The sequence below is a fragment of the Micromys minutus genome, assembly GCF_963924665.1.
Source record: "Micromys minutus genome assembly, chromosome: 7".
NCBI lineage: Eukaryota > Metazoa > Chordata > Mammalia > Rodentia > Muridae > Micromys > Micromys minutus.
The window spans coordinates 22,903,672-22,921,701 of record NC_137976.1 but is presented as its reverse complement, the minus strand read 5'-3'; the positions used below and the strand labels follow the sequence as shown (position 1 = coordinate 22,921,701).

The following is an 18,030-nucleotide window of genomic DNA, read 5'->3' as shown; positions in this document are numbered from 1 at the left end:
GTTGGGGCTAGACTGGCTGGCCAGGGAAGGCTGGAGATTCTCATGTCTCTGCCCCGCCTTATCCAGCCTCTGTCTCACCTTATCTTCTCTTTGCCACACCTTATTCTGACTCTGTCCTGCCTTATCCTGTCTCTGCCCCGCCTTATTCTGTCTCTGCTCCTCCTTATTCTGCCTCTGTCCCGCCTTATCCTGTCCTTGCCCCGCCTTATCCTGCCTCTGTCCCGCCTTATCCTCTCTTTGCCCCGCCTTATCCTGTCCTTGCCCCGCCTTATCCTGTCTTTGCCCCGCCTTATCCTGTCTTTGCCCCGCCTTATTCTGTCTCTGTCCAGCCTTATCTTGGCTCTGCCTCACTGCGATTATGGGGCTTCCTCAAGGACTTGCGGTTTTTTTAGTGTTGGTAATCTGAACACAGGTGCTCAGGCCTGTACAATAAGCATTTTACTAATTAAGCTATTCCCCTTGTCCTTTTCATTTTGTCTTTTGTTTTCAGAGACGTTTTATAGAAATGGCCCCAGTATCTTCCAAGAACTGTGCAAATTCTAATTTACTTGGAGTTTTAAGTATGAACTGAGACCTGGGCTAAGCTACTTCTACTGTGTCTCGTCCAAAACTGGAGGGAAAATGCTCTTGGAATTAGTAAGAATGCTGCTGTAACTGAAAGATGGGGGCAGGAAGATTATGAAATCAAACAGGGCTACTCATACAGCTTCCTAAGAGTCTAAGCATTTATGTAATAGGTTACTTTTTTCACATCTGGCACCATGCTAATGAATAAAATATAAATAGTATCTTGTCTTCTTTTTATAAATACAAAAACCAGCTAAGCAATTTTATCCAAGTCTAAGTAGCTAACTAGTACATGATTCAAACCCAGTCTCCAGTTTACTTTCTGTACACATAAGGTTTACTTTCAGCTATTCTCTACCAATTTTAATTTCTCCTCCTATTATTTTCCTTAATTAAATGGCTCATATTCTTTAATCAGCTTATTTTGGTGTTTTATGAGAATAGATCTCACCATGTGGTCAAGTCTAGCCTCAAATTCAAAATGCATTTTCCTTTACTGACTGACCAATGAGATTATGGCCCCTGTCTCTGGCTTTAATGCCATCCTTGAAAATAAATTTTGTTTGTTTCTATACATGTCAGACTGAGACCAGTGACCTTATTTCATAGCTCATATGTAGTAAGCGAATGGTGGACAGCCAGATCAATGGAGGAGACAACAAAGACATTTGGGCTTTTAAGATATGCACACAATGTCGTTTAACATCTTGCAGAAGTGAATCACTTACTATGGGCACCTTTAGTAGACATTTTTGCTAAAGGGGGAATGTAAAAGAAGGAATTCTGAACAAACTTCTACCTTCCTATCTCTGTAGCCACTACCAGGGCGAGGTCCCAGCTGACGCTGCAGTGAGTAAACATCTGGCATCTCTTCACTGTCTGTGTTATTAAAGGTGGTGCAGCGTGGGGGGCTCAGAACTATTTCTACATTTCAGCTTATACTGTCAACCTCCCCCCCCCCATCTCAAGGGAAATAACCATTTGGTTCTGATGATAAAGGGATATCGTCCAAACAGTATGTATTCTTTCCTGGAATTTCATTTTGGCTCTGCTTTGACGATCATTATAGGCAATAGCTCTACCAGGGCACTCCGCTAATTCTAGGATTGTGCCTTGGCTACAATAGGCTCCTTTTTTTCCCCTAAGTGATTGTTTGAAAGCTTGTAACCAAAGGAAGGCAGAGGAAATGGGGGAAATGCCCTGCACTGTCCATCATGTTTTTCTTCACACTGTGTCATTTCAGCTGCGTGTGCCTGTGTTTCCTAACTCGGGTTTGGCCTTTTGTACATACCCGCAACACTGAATGAACGTTGGAAACGGGGATCCTTCGAGGACAGTCTTCAGAAAATTGGTTTATTTATTTGTGAGTTTTATGATACAAGACCTCAGGGTGTAGTCAAGTCTAGTTTCAAACTCTGCCTTTTCTTCTGTGGCCTGTATTTAGTGAGCAGTGAGTAAGTGGCACTTTCTTGTTTTTAGCAAACATTCCGTGGTGGAAAGAACCTCTGACAGGAAAATTATTGCATTTGTGATGATGGGGTGTGTGCATGTAAGTAGAGATAATTTTCCTTAAAATGTAGTCAAAGCTTAGGCAACCCCCCAAAACAACCCCCCCCAAAATCAAAACAAAAGAAAACAAAAACAAAACCTCACAAAACCTAAGTGGTGAGTTTTCTCCAAAATATAAATATTTTTACAAATATAGGCATGTAATCGAGGCAATGGCCCAGGCTGGGACAAATGCTACCAACTTTTCTATTAATATTCATTTCCGTCTCTCAATTATTTAATGGATTTGTTGTGATATTTGCAACTTATAAGCATTTTTTGGTTGTTCTTTGATATGCTTCCGCAGGAGAATTTAATCACTACAAGCTTTCTCATTCTACCAATCAAAAATATTAAGGAGAAACTTGGATGTAAGCAAAAAGTTCATAAAAACCCTGGTTTTTGTTCAGGCTAGTGAGAAACAGACTTGAAACTAAAAATAAAGCCTTCTGAGGAAAAGAGAGAAACCATAAAATTATGTACAAGCCTGAATAGAATATCTATACAACCAGTGTTTCTGGAGTGGCTGCTCGTTTGTGTTTCTGTATGTAATGTCTAAGTAGGTGGGGGGAACTTACATCCAGCTAGGAGCTTGGATTCTGCATTGTAAATCTCATGTGACTTTGATGTATTTCCCTGAAATACTTAGCACTTACGTATATGTCTTTTTCCAGCTGTGGTTGTGTAAATATTTAGATATTTCAGTCACTCTTGTTTATATTTTATCTTCCAACTGGGCCATTCTTGAAGGAATTCTGCCTGGCTCTTTTCTGTGTTGCTGATCTTGCTGAATTCAGTGGTGTTACATCCCCAGGGAGCCACTGATGTTCTCCTTGAGAGCAGTGGACATTAACATCCCATGTCCTTCTCAAAGGACAGTGTCATCCTGGTGCTCGCTAAGGAAGAACAGGGTCATCTAAATTTCTTCCTAATGTGTCATTCCCTCTGTCTTTTTTTTTTTTTACTTTGTCTTCTTTATAACGTTTGAGTTACTATACAGAGTGTGGGTTTTGCAAACTATTCTATATACCTTCTATCTTTTTATATAAAAAAATCCACAAATACCATAACTACAGTGGTGGTTAGCAGGTAGCTTGAGGACATTTTAGGATGGCAGAACAATTGTATAGTGTGGAAGGTATACCCATGCCATGATGGGTCAGAGGTGTTGGTCCTTGCCTCCTACCACAAGACAGCATCTCCTTCTTTTTCCTCTGGTGAATTACTGCATACTGATGAGCTTGCAGGAAAGTGTCCTCTCTCCTCACTTTCGTCTTGCAGTGGGAACCGGACATGACAGAAGTGTACTTCCAGATTGTTTGAACTCAGGACCCCCATGCATAAGCACTTTACCCCTGGGTTCTCTATACAGCCCAGTTACCTTACATGAGGTTACCACCGTGTAGCCCAGGTTTGTTCTGGAATAACTGGTCTTCCCTCCCCAGCCCTCTGAACGCAGGGATTGCATGCGTGCCACCGCGTTCCTCAGCTGTGAAAATATCTTCAATTATGCACGTGGGTGCTTGCAAGGCTGAAACTCTCAGCAGTCTGATAAGGAACAATGTAAGGGTGCTTAGCAATTGGAACTTGTATTCAGGCAAGAAGATAGAGCACAAGGAAAGCATTGAGTATGAAGCCCTTATTAAGTGGATTCTCTTGATGGAGAAAGAAAAACAAAGGCCATCAGGCTTGACAGCTTGTGCATAATTTTGTCACCAACATCTTAGAAGTAAAGCATCAAAATGAATGAATTCAGTGTGGAAAACTCTGCAGGGACTATTTGGAAGGACCAAGAGTTGTGCATTTTTCTAGGACTAAGATCCAGCACTGCCACCTCCCAGCTGAATGGCGTGTGAGCCTCAGGACAGCGTGTTGACATCACATTAAACAACACCCACTTCAGAAAGATGCTGTTAAAACGTTGGCTGGGAGATAACCAACAATACGTTATTCTCAGTTCCATCTCTTCCTGCTTATATTTAATCACACACGCACACACACACACACACACACACACACACACACACACACACAAATCATTTGCTGTAGTTTTAGTGAAGATGATGACAGGTGATCATGCTTTCTGTTACCTAGGGTAACTCATTAAGTAAACGAACCAGATAGTGCAAAGTCCCTTTTCTGAGCGTCATGCATTATAAAGAGTTAAAATACTTCTTTCTATGCCTTGCTGTGATTTCCAGAGTCCTTGGTTCTGTTTCAGTGGAAGAAATGCTTGTCTGGTCACCTTCTTACTCTCTCCCGATTACTATATACTTAACTCTGGATGTTTTCCATTCCAATGTATTTGTCAGAAAGAAAATTCAGTAGAAATTTTAAAAGAAAAGATTCCAATATTTAAATAAGCTTTGGAAATGGTGCGTATCGCATGCATTTTTCTGGCAGATCCGAATGAGCATCAGTAAGACTAGACTCTGAGAACCTCAACTTTTTTCCCTTTAATATGAGAAACGTTATTAACAATGTGGGGAAAGTGTATTCCATAGAGAATTAAAAAATTAGTCATTCATATTATAGAAAGCATTTTTATTGCCGGAGCTTTTACTGAATGCTGCTGAACAAACATGGTGGTGAAAATTTGGGTCTGAGATCTCTATTCCCCAGTGGCCTGCTGGCTGGGGTCCAGCTCTGGGGAGCTGGAGTTCGGATGGAGGCTCTCCTCAGCAACAGTGCGCTAGAGTGGAACCTGGGCCGTCTCCAGGTTTGGCAATTGGCCGTGACTTCCTCTATACCTCTCTCCCCAAGACAGTTTTACTCTTTCCCAGGATTTGTGTGCCAGCTCTTTCCTAGTCAATGGCTCTAGCTGAGATTTTGATGCTCAGGTTAAAGTCGGAGAGACCAGCTGCCAACTCATCAGCTAGCTCTGGGTTTGTCTAAAACAGCCAACATTTCAGGGTTTCACCCAGCCCTTTTTTTCCCTCTCATGTTTGTTTTATTTCTGTGTTCACTGATACTATATTCCAGCCACCAGTGATACTTTGGGTTCAGTGTCTGTACTCTCTCTCCTGCCTCATGAGCATCCTACCTTCCCCATCCTCCACATTGCCAGTGAGGAGCCTCCATTGATTGTTTAACTCACCGGTTTCCAGTGTGTCCCTGTTGTCCTTTCGGTCGGTGTCTAAGTACAGGTTCAACGAGTCATAATTTGAAGGTGCAAACGTGTGGTATCTAATCTCCCAACCTAGTCTGCCTTCTGATGACTTTATTCAGCCAACTTCCTTCAAGCCGAATACTAGCCCCTACTTTAAAAGTTTGTTTTCGTGGTTTTTCCAGCTCAGGAGATGGCTCAGTGGCACGCAGGGGTTCCAGTGGAAAAAAGAAGACCCGCGTTTGATGCCCAGCATGAACATAAAAAAAGAAAGAAGAAATCCTGGTCCCCATCACTGTGGGAACAACAGTGTCCCTGGAAGTCACTGGCAAGGCAATGTAGTTGATCCTATGAGCTGCAGGTTCAGTGAGGGAATCTGGTCTCAGTAAATATTGTGCCACTGGGGAAGGACACCCAGTTCTTGCCTCTGGCCTCCAAATGTGAACAGGGCCACCCTCCACACACACACACACTTCAGCCACCTTGTAGAACTCTGACTCGATGGTCAAAGCCTAGTTTGTCGTATCCATGTTTTTTCTTTAATCTTTTAGTTCCATTTTTCTACTTCCATCATTTCTTGTATTCTTCTTCCTGTTTGTGCTTTCGGTTTCCAACCGTGCACATTATTACCGAACCGGTTTACCAGCAGACCCCTCAGATATGCAGTGTAGCCTAGTGCCTGTGCCCTGAGTGAATTCCTTGCCTTCTTTCCTTTATGGCTCATTCTTAGGGACCTTCTCGAGCGCAGAGGCTGCAGACCCTTCCTTCTCACAATGGCTGGCGTTGGCTTCGGAGCCCTTCCTTGGTGTTAGCAGCATTTGTAACCTTATTTCCTATCTCAAGTAGACGTTCATAATTTAAAATCTCTTTAAGTGAGCACCACCCCATTATCTGATTATCATCAGTCTCGGTCTTTCATAATTACAGTCATTCTAAAGCCCCTAATGATACACTGAGGGCCACAGCATTGCTTATTATCACTAACCTGAAAGCCGACCTGAATTCCATCTTCTTCAGTAGGGCCATTGCAAGAATTGGGAGAGTTTCTAAATTCTTTTCTTTCATCTTGCTGGCTTACTTCTTCTCCTTTTCATGTCTGCCCCTACTTAAAGAATGCAGATAGCATGGTGGGTACCACGTTCTAAACTAATGCTGATTCTCTGTTCTCTCCCCCTCTGTCTCTGTCTCTGCTGAGCCCACCACACTCCCCCTTGCATGTACAACTCAAGTTCCCCACGCCCGTGCCTGGAAAGTTAGAAGCTGATGTTGCTATCTCTCCCAGACCACTCTTGCAGGTTTTAGCACTTTAGGTAGACTGGCTGACCAATAAGGAACTCTCCCCATCTGTCTGACTGATATCCTGTACCCCATCCTGGATACGTGCTGCTCCCCCGACCCCCGTGCCTGCATTTTGCCTGTGTGCCTCTGATGCAAACTGAGGCCTTCATGTTTGCACCGCAGGCTCTCTATCCCTGACCTGTCTCCTCAGTCTCATGTTAAGGGACTCTCAGTCACTGAGATTGCCAATTTTCCATATAGTTGTTTCCCTAGCAAAGACTGTGAATTGCAGTATTTATCAATAACACAAATACAAATAGGCTTCGTGTGCCATATAAACTCTACTGTGGCAGGAGACAGTTCACACTGATCGTTTTAAAGGGCAAAGCCTTATGCTGTTCCTAAACAGGTCCTGAATGGTTTTCTTGTTTGTTTGGAAATTTGGTTTTGTAGTAGTCCAGTTGGGCCTCAAACTAACAATAGAGCCAAGAAGGAACTTGAACTGCTGACCCTCTTGCCTTCAAGTTTTAGGTACAGACATGTGTCCCTGTACCCCGGTCTAGAGTCTGCGATTCCTTCAGCTCCCTCCTCTCTTTCCTTGTAGCCATTTTCTCATGTTTCTCAGTGTTTCTGCCCACACTTATGGAATATTGTAATAGGCTCAGTCCTTTTCCCTCATCAGCAGACAACGCTTGAGGTGCTGAGGAAGCCCACAGGCCTCACATACTTGTCGGGAAGAGAGAAACATTGGACGTATTAGATCAATAAAATCCCACGATGATTCTGATGACTCAGAGTGAGGATGTTTATACTGAGCTGTTTAGGTTTGTAGACGGGAACTTAATTTGGTGGGAAAAGTTCGGGAGAGTGGAGACTCGAAAGAAGCCGGGGCATTGAGGAGCGTAGTTTGTTTGGAGCCCCATGTCTGTGGCTGGCATTTGCCGGGGCAGAAGGAAACACAGTGTGGGGCTGACAGAAGGTGGACGAAGGTGTGAGCAGGCTGTGTGGAGTGCTGGGCTCGGGGAATGGAAAAGGTCTTGAGAACAAATGAGTTCAAGGCCTTCTGACTACATCTCAGTGGACTATGAACGGGGCTGTTCTAAAGCTCTGCAGAAGGGGTAACAGTTGGATTGGGATGGCAGGGGCGTAAAGATGGGGTCCATCATGGTGAAGAGGCCACAGTAGCAAGCTGCATGCCGGGTGCCAGGGGCATGCAGACCACATCTTTAATTTGCAAGCACAAATACGATAGAGCCTACAAAAATCAGCCGAGGGCATATAATCTCCAGTGACAAATGTCCTCTAGCAAGAAAGTGTCACGGAGACCTCTCAAAACAGCTCCACCAGCTTGGGACTGAGTACCAGAGCCTACATTTGCATTTATACATCCACAAACATGGTCCCTGCTTGGGGGTTTAATTTTATTGCAAAAAGTAAACAATAGCCAGGGGGTGTATTTAAACGATATATACATATAGGAACTACCTTGATAAAGTGACCTCTGAGGCCCATAATACAGCCTAAACCCAGAAATATGCCTTCTCCTTTCCTAGTATTTATACTCACTTAAAAAAACTCCCTTGAAAATGCACACACATGTGAGAGTGTGCGTGCGCGTGTACACACACACACACACACACACACACACAATCCTTTATAACTTAATAAATTTGGAGTCTACATTGAGTGTTCTTTTTATAGCAAAGGCATACTTTCTCGGTGCTGGAGAGATGGCACAGAGGTTCAGAGTACTTCCTGCTCTAGCAGAGGACTTGGATTTGGTTCTTAGCACCCACAGGGCAGTTCACAGCCATTCGTAACTCTTGTACAAGGAGATCTAATTCCTTCTTCTGGCCACTCTGAATACCAGGCGTGATCATGCACATGGTATACTTACATACATGCTTGCAAATGCTCCTATATGTAAAGTAAAAATAAATTATTAACCCCCCCCCACACTTTCCATTTACAAAGTCGTAACAATATATAACATGCTGTATACCGATTTAAAATAAAATGACCCCCCCAAAAGGTTTTTTAATTTGAATAGAAGGCAGAGAAAGCCTACAGGAACTTGCCACAGGTGGTCCTGTTACACCCATGGGTGAGAACAGAAAGCCATGGGCTGATTCATGCTTGTCTTCAGCTCACTCTTTCTGCTCTCTCTTTTTAAAAATTCTTCCCTCATATGTTACCTGCTAACCGCAGTTCAACTCCTCGTTCCCTCCCTGCTTGCCACTCTTCCTCACAAGATCAGCTCCTCCTCCATTTCCTTTCAGAAAAGAGCAGGCCTCCCGGGGATACCAAACAAGACAGACCAGGTTGCAATTGCCCCATTCTTATATAATCCGTATCTCAGGTTCAGGAACCGGTGCCGCCAACAACCGGCAGCTCTTCCCACCTCATAATCAAGATAAACCCCACAGATGTGCCCAATGGGCCAACTTATTCTACAGTTCGTCATTTTGACCTCCCTTCTTGGGTGAGTCTTGATGACATCCGGTTGACAATTGAACCTAGACATCACCCATACCATCTGAGGTTTTAAAAGACATTGCCATGGTTTCTGCGTGCAGCATCTTGACGGGCAGAGTTAAGCAAGAGGACTTTCTCAGTACAGAGTCATAAAGCTTTTAGAAACGGCAGCCGTGGACAAGGTTAGACCCTGAGAGTTTTTAAAACCAAGGTTAGGAAGGACATCTCCATTCCAGGCAATATTTGAATAGCGTTAAACCTGTGCTTCTGAAGTGAGGCCTTTAACTGTTTTCAGATGAAATATCAAATGTTCTGTCCGACTCTTCTGCAGGCTCCCGTCTTCGTCAGGAAGATTTTCCACCTCGCATTGTTGAGCACCCTTCAGACCTGATCGTCTCGAAAGGAGAACCTGCCACCCTGAACTGTAAAGCCGAAGGCCGCCCCACCCCGACTATAGAATGGTACAAAGGCGGGGAAAGAGTGGAGACGGACAAAGATGACCCTCGCTCGCACCGGATGCTGCTGCCGAGTGGATCTCTATTTTTCTTACGCATAGTGCACGGACGCAAGAGTAGGCCTGACGAAGGTGTCTACGTCTGTGTAGCAAGGAATTACCTCGGCGAGGCTGTGAGCCACAACGCGTCGCTGGAGGTAGCCAGTAAGTAACCTGAGCTGTGTTTTCCTGGGGAAATCGCATGGTGCGATCACGTGTGTTTGATAGTGGTTGTAAGAAATGACGCACATGTTACAGACTTCATAGGAGGATAGTCTAGTTGTGTGTGGGTAGAGCCTCCTGTTACTTTTCCTCACTTCTCGTCCTAGCTGGGTATTCAGTGTGAGTCAAGTTACACAGAGATACTAGTCTGGTTTTCTGCTGAGTATTTTCACTGAGCCGCCCCCCCCCCCCCCCCCGTATTCCCGTCTGTGATTGGATGAATCTCAGGAGAGAGTTTGAAATTTGGGCTTTTCACATTGTTGAGACTGCTATAGACTATGGGGACTTGAAAGCTGGACAAAATATATTTTGCGTTATGCTATGGCTAGGTATGGCCCCCATAGACTCATGTGGTTGAATAAATGTGTGGGGACCAGGGAGTGGAATGTTATGGTTTGAATATGCCTAGCCCAGGGAGTGACACTATTTGGAGGTGTGGCCTTGTTGGAGTAAGTGTGGCCTTGTTAGAATAGGTGTGGCCTTGTTAGAGTAGGTGTGGCCTTTCTGGGGTAGGTGTGGCCTTGTTGGAGTAGGTGTGGCCTTGTTAAAGTGGGTGTGGTCTTGTTGAAGTAGGTATGGCCTTGTTGGAGTAGGTGTGCCATGGTGAGTTTAGGCTTTAAAACCCTCATCCTAGCTTCTTGGAAGCCAGTCTTCTCCCGTCTGCTCCTGGCTTCCATTGGGTGAAGATGTAGAACTCTGAGCTCCTCCTGCACCATGCCTGCCTGGATGCTGCCATGCTCCCACCTTGATGGTACTGACTGAACCTCTGAGCCTGTAAGCCAGCCCCAGTTAAATGTTGTCCTTATAAGACTTGCCTTGGTCATGGTGTCTGTTCACAGCAGTAAAACCTTAACTAAGATACCTTCCATCGTTTGTTCTAGCTGTGTTGAAGGAGTAAGAATTTGTTTGTAAGTAAAACAGTATGCCATGCCAGAAATTGTCTTTGGATGCTTCCTACCTTGGGATGGTAGCAGAGCTTGGTAGAAACAGGTGTGTGGTATTTTGATGCCTTTGCTTACTTCCTGATTATTTCTACATCTATCCAATATAGTGCCTTTGAAATGATCTCAAAAGGGATTTGTGGAATGATTAAATTGCTATATTTGCATTACAGATGTTCATTGTATTTGGATATGAGTCTGACTTCTCTTCTTACCCATATTCAGCTAAAATATTCCCTTCATTTGAAATAATCCTGTTATGTGTGTATCAGAAATCTGTAATTTACACAAAGGGACTAGAAAAAGAAGTAAGAGTCACATAAATTAATTTCAAATATATTTAATTACTTATGCATTTTTTAATATATGCTTAGGGTGGCTTAGGATAACTAGTATTTTAGCATGAATAATGTCTTACCTCTGTTTATATAACTTTTCATGGTCTTTATCATTCAATTAGAACTTGAACACATAGATCCGCACATAAATAATTATTAAATTTAGAGATAAATAATAATATTAATATAGAATCAGCTCCAAAGATAGTAAATTGTGTGGAACCACCCCTCTTACTAAGGTTTATGGTACTCACATTGAGACAAACTGCCCAAAACAACTGATATTAAGGGAAAATAGAAAATATAAGTAAATCATATAAAAATAACTACTTTAGACTATGTTATAACTTGCCATTCACATTAAGATTTTCTTGTTCATTGTTTGGTTTGGAGGCATGGTTTTACTGTGTAGTGTATACTGGCCTTCAGCTTTCAAGTGCCCTGCCTCAACCTCCTCAAAGCAGGGGTTACAGACCTTGCCACACACCCATTTCAAACTCTAAAAGTGGAGTGGTTACATGAAACCTGCTTCTTGTTTAAGTTAATAAACAGTAAACTTTATTGTTTTTATTGACTTGACTCAAAGCGAAGGTCTCAGAACTAAATTCATAAGAGGCATGGAAGCTGCAACCACAACATTTTGTTTGAAGCTCAGCGTTAAAAAGAATACAATGAAGTGTCTTCCTGTTTATAAACATGTGTCCACGTTTGAACAGTTGTCACCATTCACACCTCCGTAATTTTATCTTTTTTTAAATAGAATAATCATTCTTCATGGAGGTAATGTTAAAGTAGGTAAAATTCAAAAATAAATGTAGGGATCAGAAAAGCCAGGAGAGAAGATGTATGTGATTGTGTTAAAAAACAAAACAAAACAAAACAAAACAAAAACAGCAAGCCAAACAAATTTAAAAAAAGAGAGAGATTCCAAAACAAACAAACAAACAAACAAACAAGCAAAAAACCCAAAATCAACCAAAGCACTGAATGCCAGCAGGAAAACCAACGGCAGTTAAGTGTGTGCCACAGATGTAGCCAGTCCCTGCCTCTCTGCTCACCCTGCTCTGCTCCAGTTTTGCCCATTTCAGTATATTTAGGAGGTAGAGACCTGATTCGATCACCCTGTCCCCTTTAGAGCTTCAGCCCTGATTGTCAGGACACCCTGCGTGAATTGGCTCTTAGAAAGCTTCTTCTCTGGTTGGCTTCTGTGAATGCCTTTTGAAGATAATGTTAGTCTCCAGGTGAGTTTCTGAGTTAGACACACCATCCCCCTGAGAGTCTCGGTAAATACTTTCATGGAAATCGAAACCAAATTCAGGGCACCTTATGGTAAGTTCACAGATTTTAGCTCTGTGCTCATCCCTGTTCTCCAAATAAAAAGCAATATTATAATTTATTGAAAGCCATAGAGACATGTAAAGATGTAAGAAAATACTTAGAATAGAGAACTGTATCAATATTTTATACTTCTCAAATTAATGGTATTAATGGCAGTTTGGTATATGTGTCCTCACTAAAAATAATAATGTTTTCCACAGATAGACCACCAGTTAGACCAGAACCATTTATTGATGATGCTTTATTTTTTTCCACTGGATGGTTTTGGCTTCTTGGTCAAAGATCAAGTGACCATAGGTGTGTGGATTCAATTCTGTTCCATTGATTGACCTGTCTATCTCTGTACTAATACCATATTTGTTTGTTTCTGCTTTGTTTTTAAATCACTATTATTCTGTAGTACTGTGTGAGGTCAGGGATGCTGGCTTCTCTTGAGAATGGTTCTCTCTATCCTGGGTTTTTTGTTGTTGCAGATGAATTTGAGAATCACTTTCTCTATCTCTGTGAGGAATTGAGTTGGAATTTTGATGGAGATTTCATTGAATCTGTAGATTGCTTTTGGTATCATGGCCATTTTTACCATTAATTTTACCAAACCATGAGGACGGGAGATTTCTCCATTTTCTGAGGTCTTCTTTGATCTTTTTTCTTGAGAGACTTAACGTTCATGTCATACAGGTCTTTCACTTATTTGTGACTATTGTGAAGGGTGTTCTTTTCTTATTTTCCTTCTCAGCTTGTTTATCACTTGAATAAAGGAAGGCTACTGATTTGTTTGAGTTAATTTTATATCCATCCACTTTGCTGACTTGTTTATCGGCTGGAGAAGTTCTCTAGTAAAAATTTTCGGGTCTCCTGTCTAAATGAAATGCAGGGACAAAAATGGAGCAGAGACGGAAAGAAAGGTCACCCAGTGGCTGGCCGAACTTGGGTTCTCTAAAGCCAACCATAGGATGGAGGTTGGGACTAATATGGAGGAGTTAGAGGAAGGACTGAAGGAGCTGAATGGGATTGCAACCCATTGGAAGAACAACAATGTCAAATAACCTGGACCCCTTAGAGCTCCCAGAAACTAAGCCAAAAACTAAGGAACATACATGAACTCTTCCTGGCCTCGGGTACATGTGTAGCAGAGGCCTGCCTTACATGACCTCAGTAGGAGAGGCTGCACTTAATCCTCTGGAAACTTGATGCCCCAGGGGAGAGGGATGCTGGTGGGCATAAAGTTGGGGTAACTGGGCAGGTGGAGGAGCACCCTCTTAGAGGTGGGGGGCAGGGAGTATGGGGTGAGGAATTCAGGAAGGGAGACCAGGAAGGGGGAAACTTTTTGAATATAAATAAATAAAATAATTTTATAAAGATTTAAAAATAGGGATAATAATTTTTTGAAATCCAGAAGTCGTTTGAATAGCATTTGAGTCTAGTGGTCTTCATACTAATTTAATTGCAGTGATCAGAAGCAACACTTGTTTATTGGATAGTTTGTTTGCTTCCTTTACCCTGCTCCGTGAAAGGCTTTTGTGTGTTTGCAATGTTTAGAAAATATTATTTAGTAAAAATCTCCTTTAGCACACTGCAAACCAACAACCAGCAATTTATATCATACTGTTTAACTCATCAATTTTTGACAATTGATATTACTTTTGTCCTGTTTCCTGATTACGTTCTAAACCCCAAATCAGGCCTAATGTATGGTATATCATCAATCAGTTCTGTTGATGGTAATGACAGATGTCAGCCATATTAGGTACAGAACAGTCTGGGAATGCTGTTAAAGTTCATTTTGTTTTTTTCTAGAATATTCCATTGTTCTTTTTTTTTTTTTTCCTGCATGTTTCCTTAGTTTAGGTACCATGAGTAAAATAAGAACCTTTCTTACACTCACTCCCCAAGGCTCAGCCAGGAAGTCAGAGACTGCATCTAATTTCACAGTGATGCTGTGGCCTCAGTAACAGCATTAACAGAAGTGATTCGAGGCAGTGTGGGTCTCACAGAGCAGTTGTTGGAAATGCCTTTAAAAACATTTTATCTGTGCTTTGTCAACCAAGTGTTACAGCTGTAACAACAATTGGAGTTCGTGGTTTCTAATATTTGTTAATCGTTTAACTGCAAAAAATACATATATGTATATATGTATGTATATATAATTTATTTTACTTATATATATTTTATTTTACTTATATATATTTAATTGAATATATATAATGCTCATTTAAGTTTTTATTTCTATGTAGAAATAATAATATTCTTGTCTATTGCACATTGATTTTTTTTTTTGTTAGAGGCACTGACTATACAATTGGCTGGTCATTTTTAGGAATTTCTTGCTTCATTATCATTAGTATTACAACAATCAGCAGGGGAGATGCTATCTGTGCACTTGCCCTATAATAAAAATTGAATTCTCCTTTCTTAAACAAAACCTCAGTTGTGATGCAGTTATACTTGCTGCATATAATTATAGAATCTGAAAATTGTAACAAGAAATGCTTCCCAGTGATTGCCTCTTCTATTCATACCATGAAGTTGGGGAACTTTGGCTTTGCAAAAGTAAAGAATTTTTAGTGTTGAATCTATTTTTTAAATTGGTTTTCAATGATTACTTTTTGATGAGCAGGAATAACATATAGCCGATAAATCTGTATCAGATTCTATACACTTGAAGATACTGTTTTTGTAGTTTATGAAAACGCCTATGTGTTTTAAATTCACCTCAGCAGTCAGAAATGGCCTTCTTGCCAGCCATGTCTCCTAGTTTGTGATGAATTACACTATTAACTAGAGTTTAAGATATGTTTTAGGAAAGTGCTTATTAATCTGTTCTCCTAGACTCAAATTTATTTTGTGCCCAGTACAAAGGGATAGTGTATTCTTTGATACAATATATTTAACAAGTGCTTTGATCTTGGATAATTACACTCACTCTTAAGAAAAATTATTTTGAACCTTGCCCCTTATGGTTCTCGATGTAGAACATGGCTCTCAATGTCACTTGCAAAGCAGGGAACAGTCAGCATATGGTTATTTGCTCCCTATTTAAGCTGTTTTCTCCTGAGGAGGAAACATTCCCTTAGGACTAGGCAGACATCTGCTCTTGTTCTCAGCAGCAAAACCAGAGGAATATTCTATTGCTCAGAAAATAATTGTTGAATTAGTTAATCGAAGACAGTCTTTTTACAATCTATTAACTGCATTTCTAAAAACCCTACTTTGAGGTAAAATGCATGTCAGAGACACATGTTTTGGATCCTCCTAATACTTCATCATCTTTTGATAGTGTTAGAAAATAACAATTCCCAAAGTAATGTAGAGGCACAACTACCTAGTTTCCTTCATTTAGACAAAACGAGAAGGCAAAAAAAAAAAAAAAAAAAAAAAGCAAGTTAACCTTACGTGTGAAATAGACATCAACATTGGCTTGTAGAATAACATGTTTGCAGAATATATTCTTGGATGATGAAAGTGTTTGTCTTCGGTGTTCAGGTGTTCAAATGGTTCTTGTGACATGGAATGGAAACAGTTGCTACTTATATTTTTATTTATTTATTTTGAGACAGGGTCTCAGTGCAGCTCTGGTTGTCTTGGAACTTACTATGTAAATTAAGCTGGAAAGAGATCAACCTGCCTCTGCCTCCCAAGCAGCGATTAAAGGCATGAGCTACACCGCTTATAGAATAAGGACTTACAGACTTTTCATGGAGAGATGCCTTTGTATCATCAAGACAGAATCAGGAGGGAATATTTATTCAGTTCATACAGCTGATGGTGGGAAACAGACTCTCAGGCCCTTCCCTTCAGTCTTGGACAACTTCTAACAAAACATACATTTTCACATCGTTGAGCTTTGTGTTTTTAGGAGTCACTGTGAGGTAGACAGAGACTCAGATGACAGTGCGGATGAACTTACGCAGAGTGTGAGTTTTAATATCCCTTTATTTCATCTCAGCAAGCATGAATTGTCATCTCATGATCTGTTCTTGAATGAAGGCCATTCTCAAGGAACATACCAGAAGCTCAAATACATAGTGGACTTCGTGATTTATAAAACTTTATTGTTTTAATTTTATATATCAATAACTTCCAGAAATAATTTTGACTTAGGGTATGTTAAAGGTTGTCTTTACTGTCAGTTATAGGTTAGAGAAGACGATTTTAAAAATCTTAAGATAAAGAAACCAACCAACCAAAACCTTCTAAAATTCTATATTAAATTTTTGTTAACTAAAAGTAATATGTGTGTGTGTGTACTATTTTTGAGAGGTCTCTGTGTACTTTATAGAACACATCTTTGCACACCTTTTATTTATTCATTTTCTGTGCACAAGGGCATGCCACAGGGAGCACTTGATAGGGCCGGATCTGTCCTGCCAAGTGGGTCCTGGGAGTGTAGCTCCCAGGTGTGGGAATCTTGACTCACTGAGCCCTCTTACTTTTGAAATGAATAGATACAAGACTGTTTAATCCATATTGACATCCTGGGTGCTGGTGACAAGATCTATGACAAATCTCATGGACCAGTCTCTTCATTTTCTTAAAAATGGAATGGTGGCCGTACCTGCTGAAAACATCTGCAGCCCTTTGTGCCTCCCAGAGAATCAACTCCACATTTACTTATTCATAAGAACTTCTTGCGCTCTCGTTCTCCAAACAGCACTGTCTTTAAAAGCCAGTAAGACAAAAGATGGATCATGTTTTCTTTCCAAACCCATGGGAGAGCTGTCTCCTCCTTTTGAAGTCCTTGTCATCTACAAAGGATTTAAATGCTGGACTTGAGATCATTGGTATTTATTCTAAAACATTTTTTGTAGGACATATTTATTTACTATGAACATACTTTCTTAGTGTAATCAATTTTAATCAAATAAAATATAATTCAACTAAAACTGTCATTCCTTGGCAACTGAAATTGTTCTACCTATAAATTTGTCAAATTGAAATGTAGCATCGTTAAATGCCTTTGTGATATAAAGTACTTCTGTCCTTATGTTATTTCATAGAGGCAACTTTTTTATAATTAAAAAGTAAATGGCATGTAAAAGTATCGAGTACAGTCACATAGCTAGAGTATAGAGTATTGAAAGTTTTTCTTAAATATATTTTTCTAATCATTCATAAATGCTCTAATTATTTCCTAGTAAGTCAAAAGCAAAACAAAAACAAACAAACAAACAAACAAACAAAACTATATAGTCTTGCCTTAATCTTTGCAGGACTATGTAATCAGGAGTGGGGCAGTGAGCGGGCTGTAAAGTAGCCACACAAATAAATGCTTTCTGTTCAACTGTGATATGTGTTACATGGGTAAAGAAGAGCTGAGGGTTGGTTTTTGTGAGGGTGTTACTAAGAGCAAACAAAAAGATTATTTCAAACTACATGAAGGGCTATGAGGACACACTTGGGAAAATATTAAGTTCTAAGGTTTTGGTAGGAATAAGGAAAATTCACAGGGGTGGTCAGGGCTACGAAATGTCGACTTTACAGCCACTGGAAGGATGCTCTCTGTCCATTGGAACAGTGCCATGGACACTTACAATGATGGAGCTGACTTGATCTGATTATCCATTTAAGTCATCACGTGTATGGTACCCGAGACTACCTGAGTACAAAATGAGTTAGAAGATGATTAGAAGAGATAAATTAAGGTGGTTGCATTTGTTTCATGCATAATTGTTGGTTTGAAGTTGGCGATCGGACCTAAGGAGAAAAGGGAGGGTTTGATGCCAC

General features: G+C 40.9%; 1 protein-coding gene across 1 annotated transcript in view; it reads left to right on the top strand.

The window, feature by feature from the left end:
* ROBO1 (roundabout guidance receptor 1) overlaps positions 1-18,030 on the top strand; it is a gene marked incomplete at both ends in the record, with an annotated part of 702,311 nt that overhangs the window by 395,631 nt on the left and 288,650 nt on the right. Inside the window, one exon of the mRNA XM_080919233.1 lies at positions 9,306-9,632. Coding sequence (XP_080775359.1) covers positions 9,306-9,632 — 327 coding nt within the window. The remainder of the gene's footprint in view (positions 1-9,305; positions 9,633-18,030) is intronic.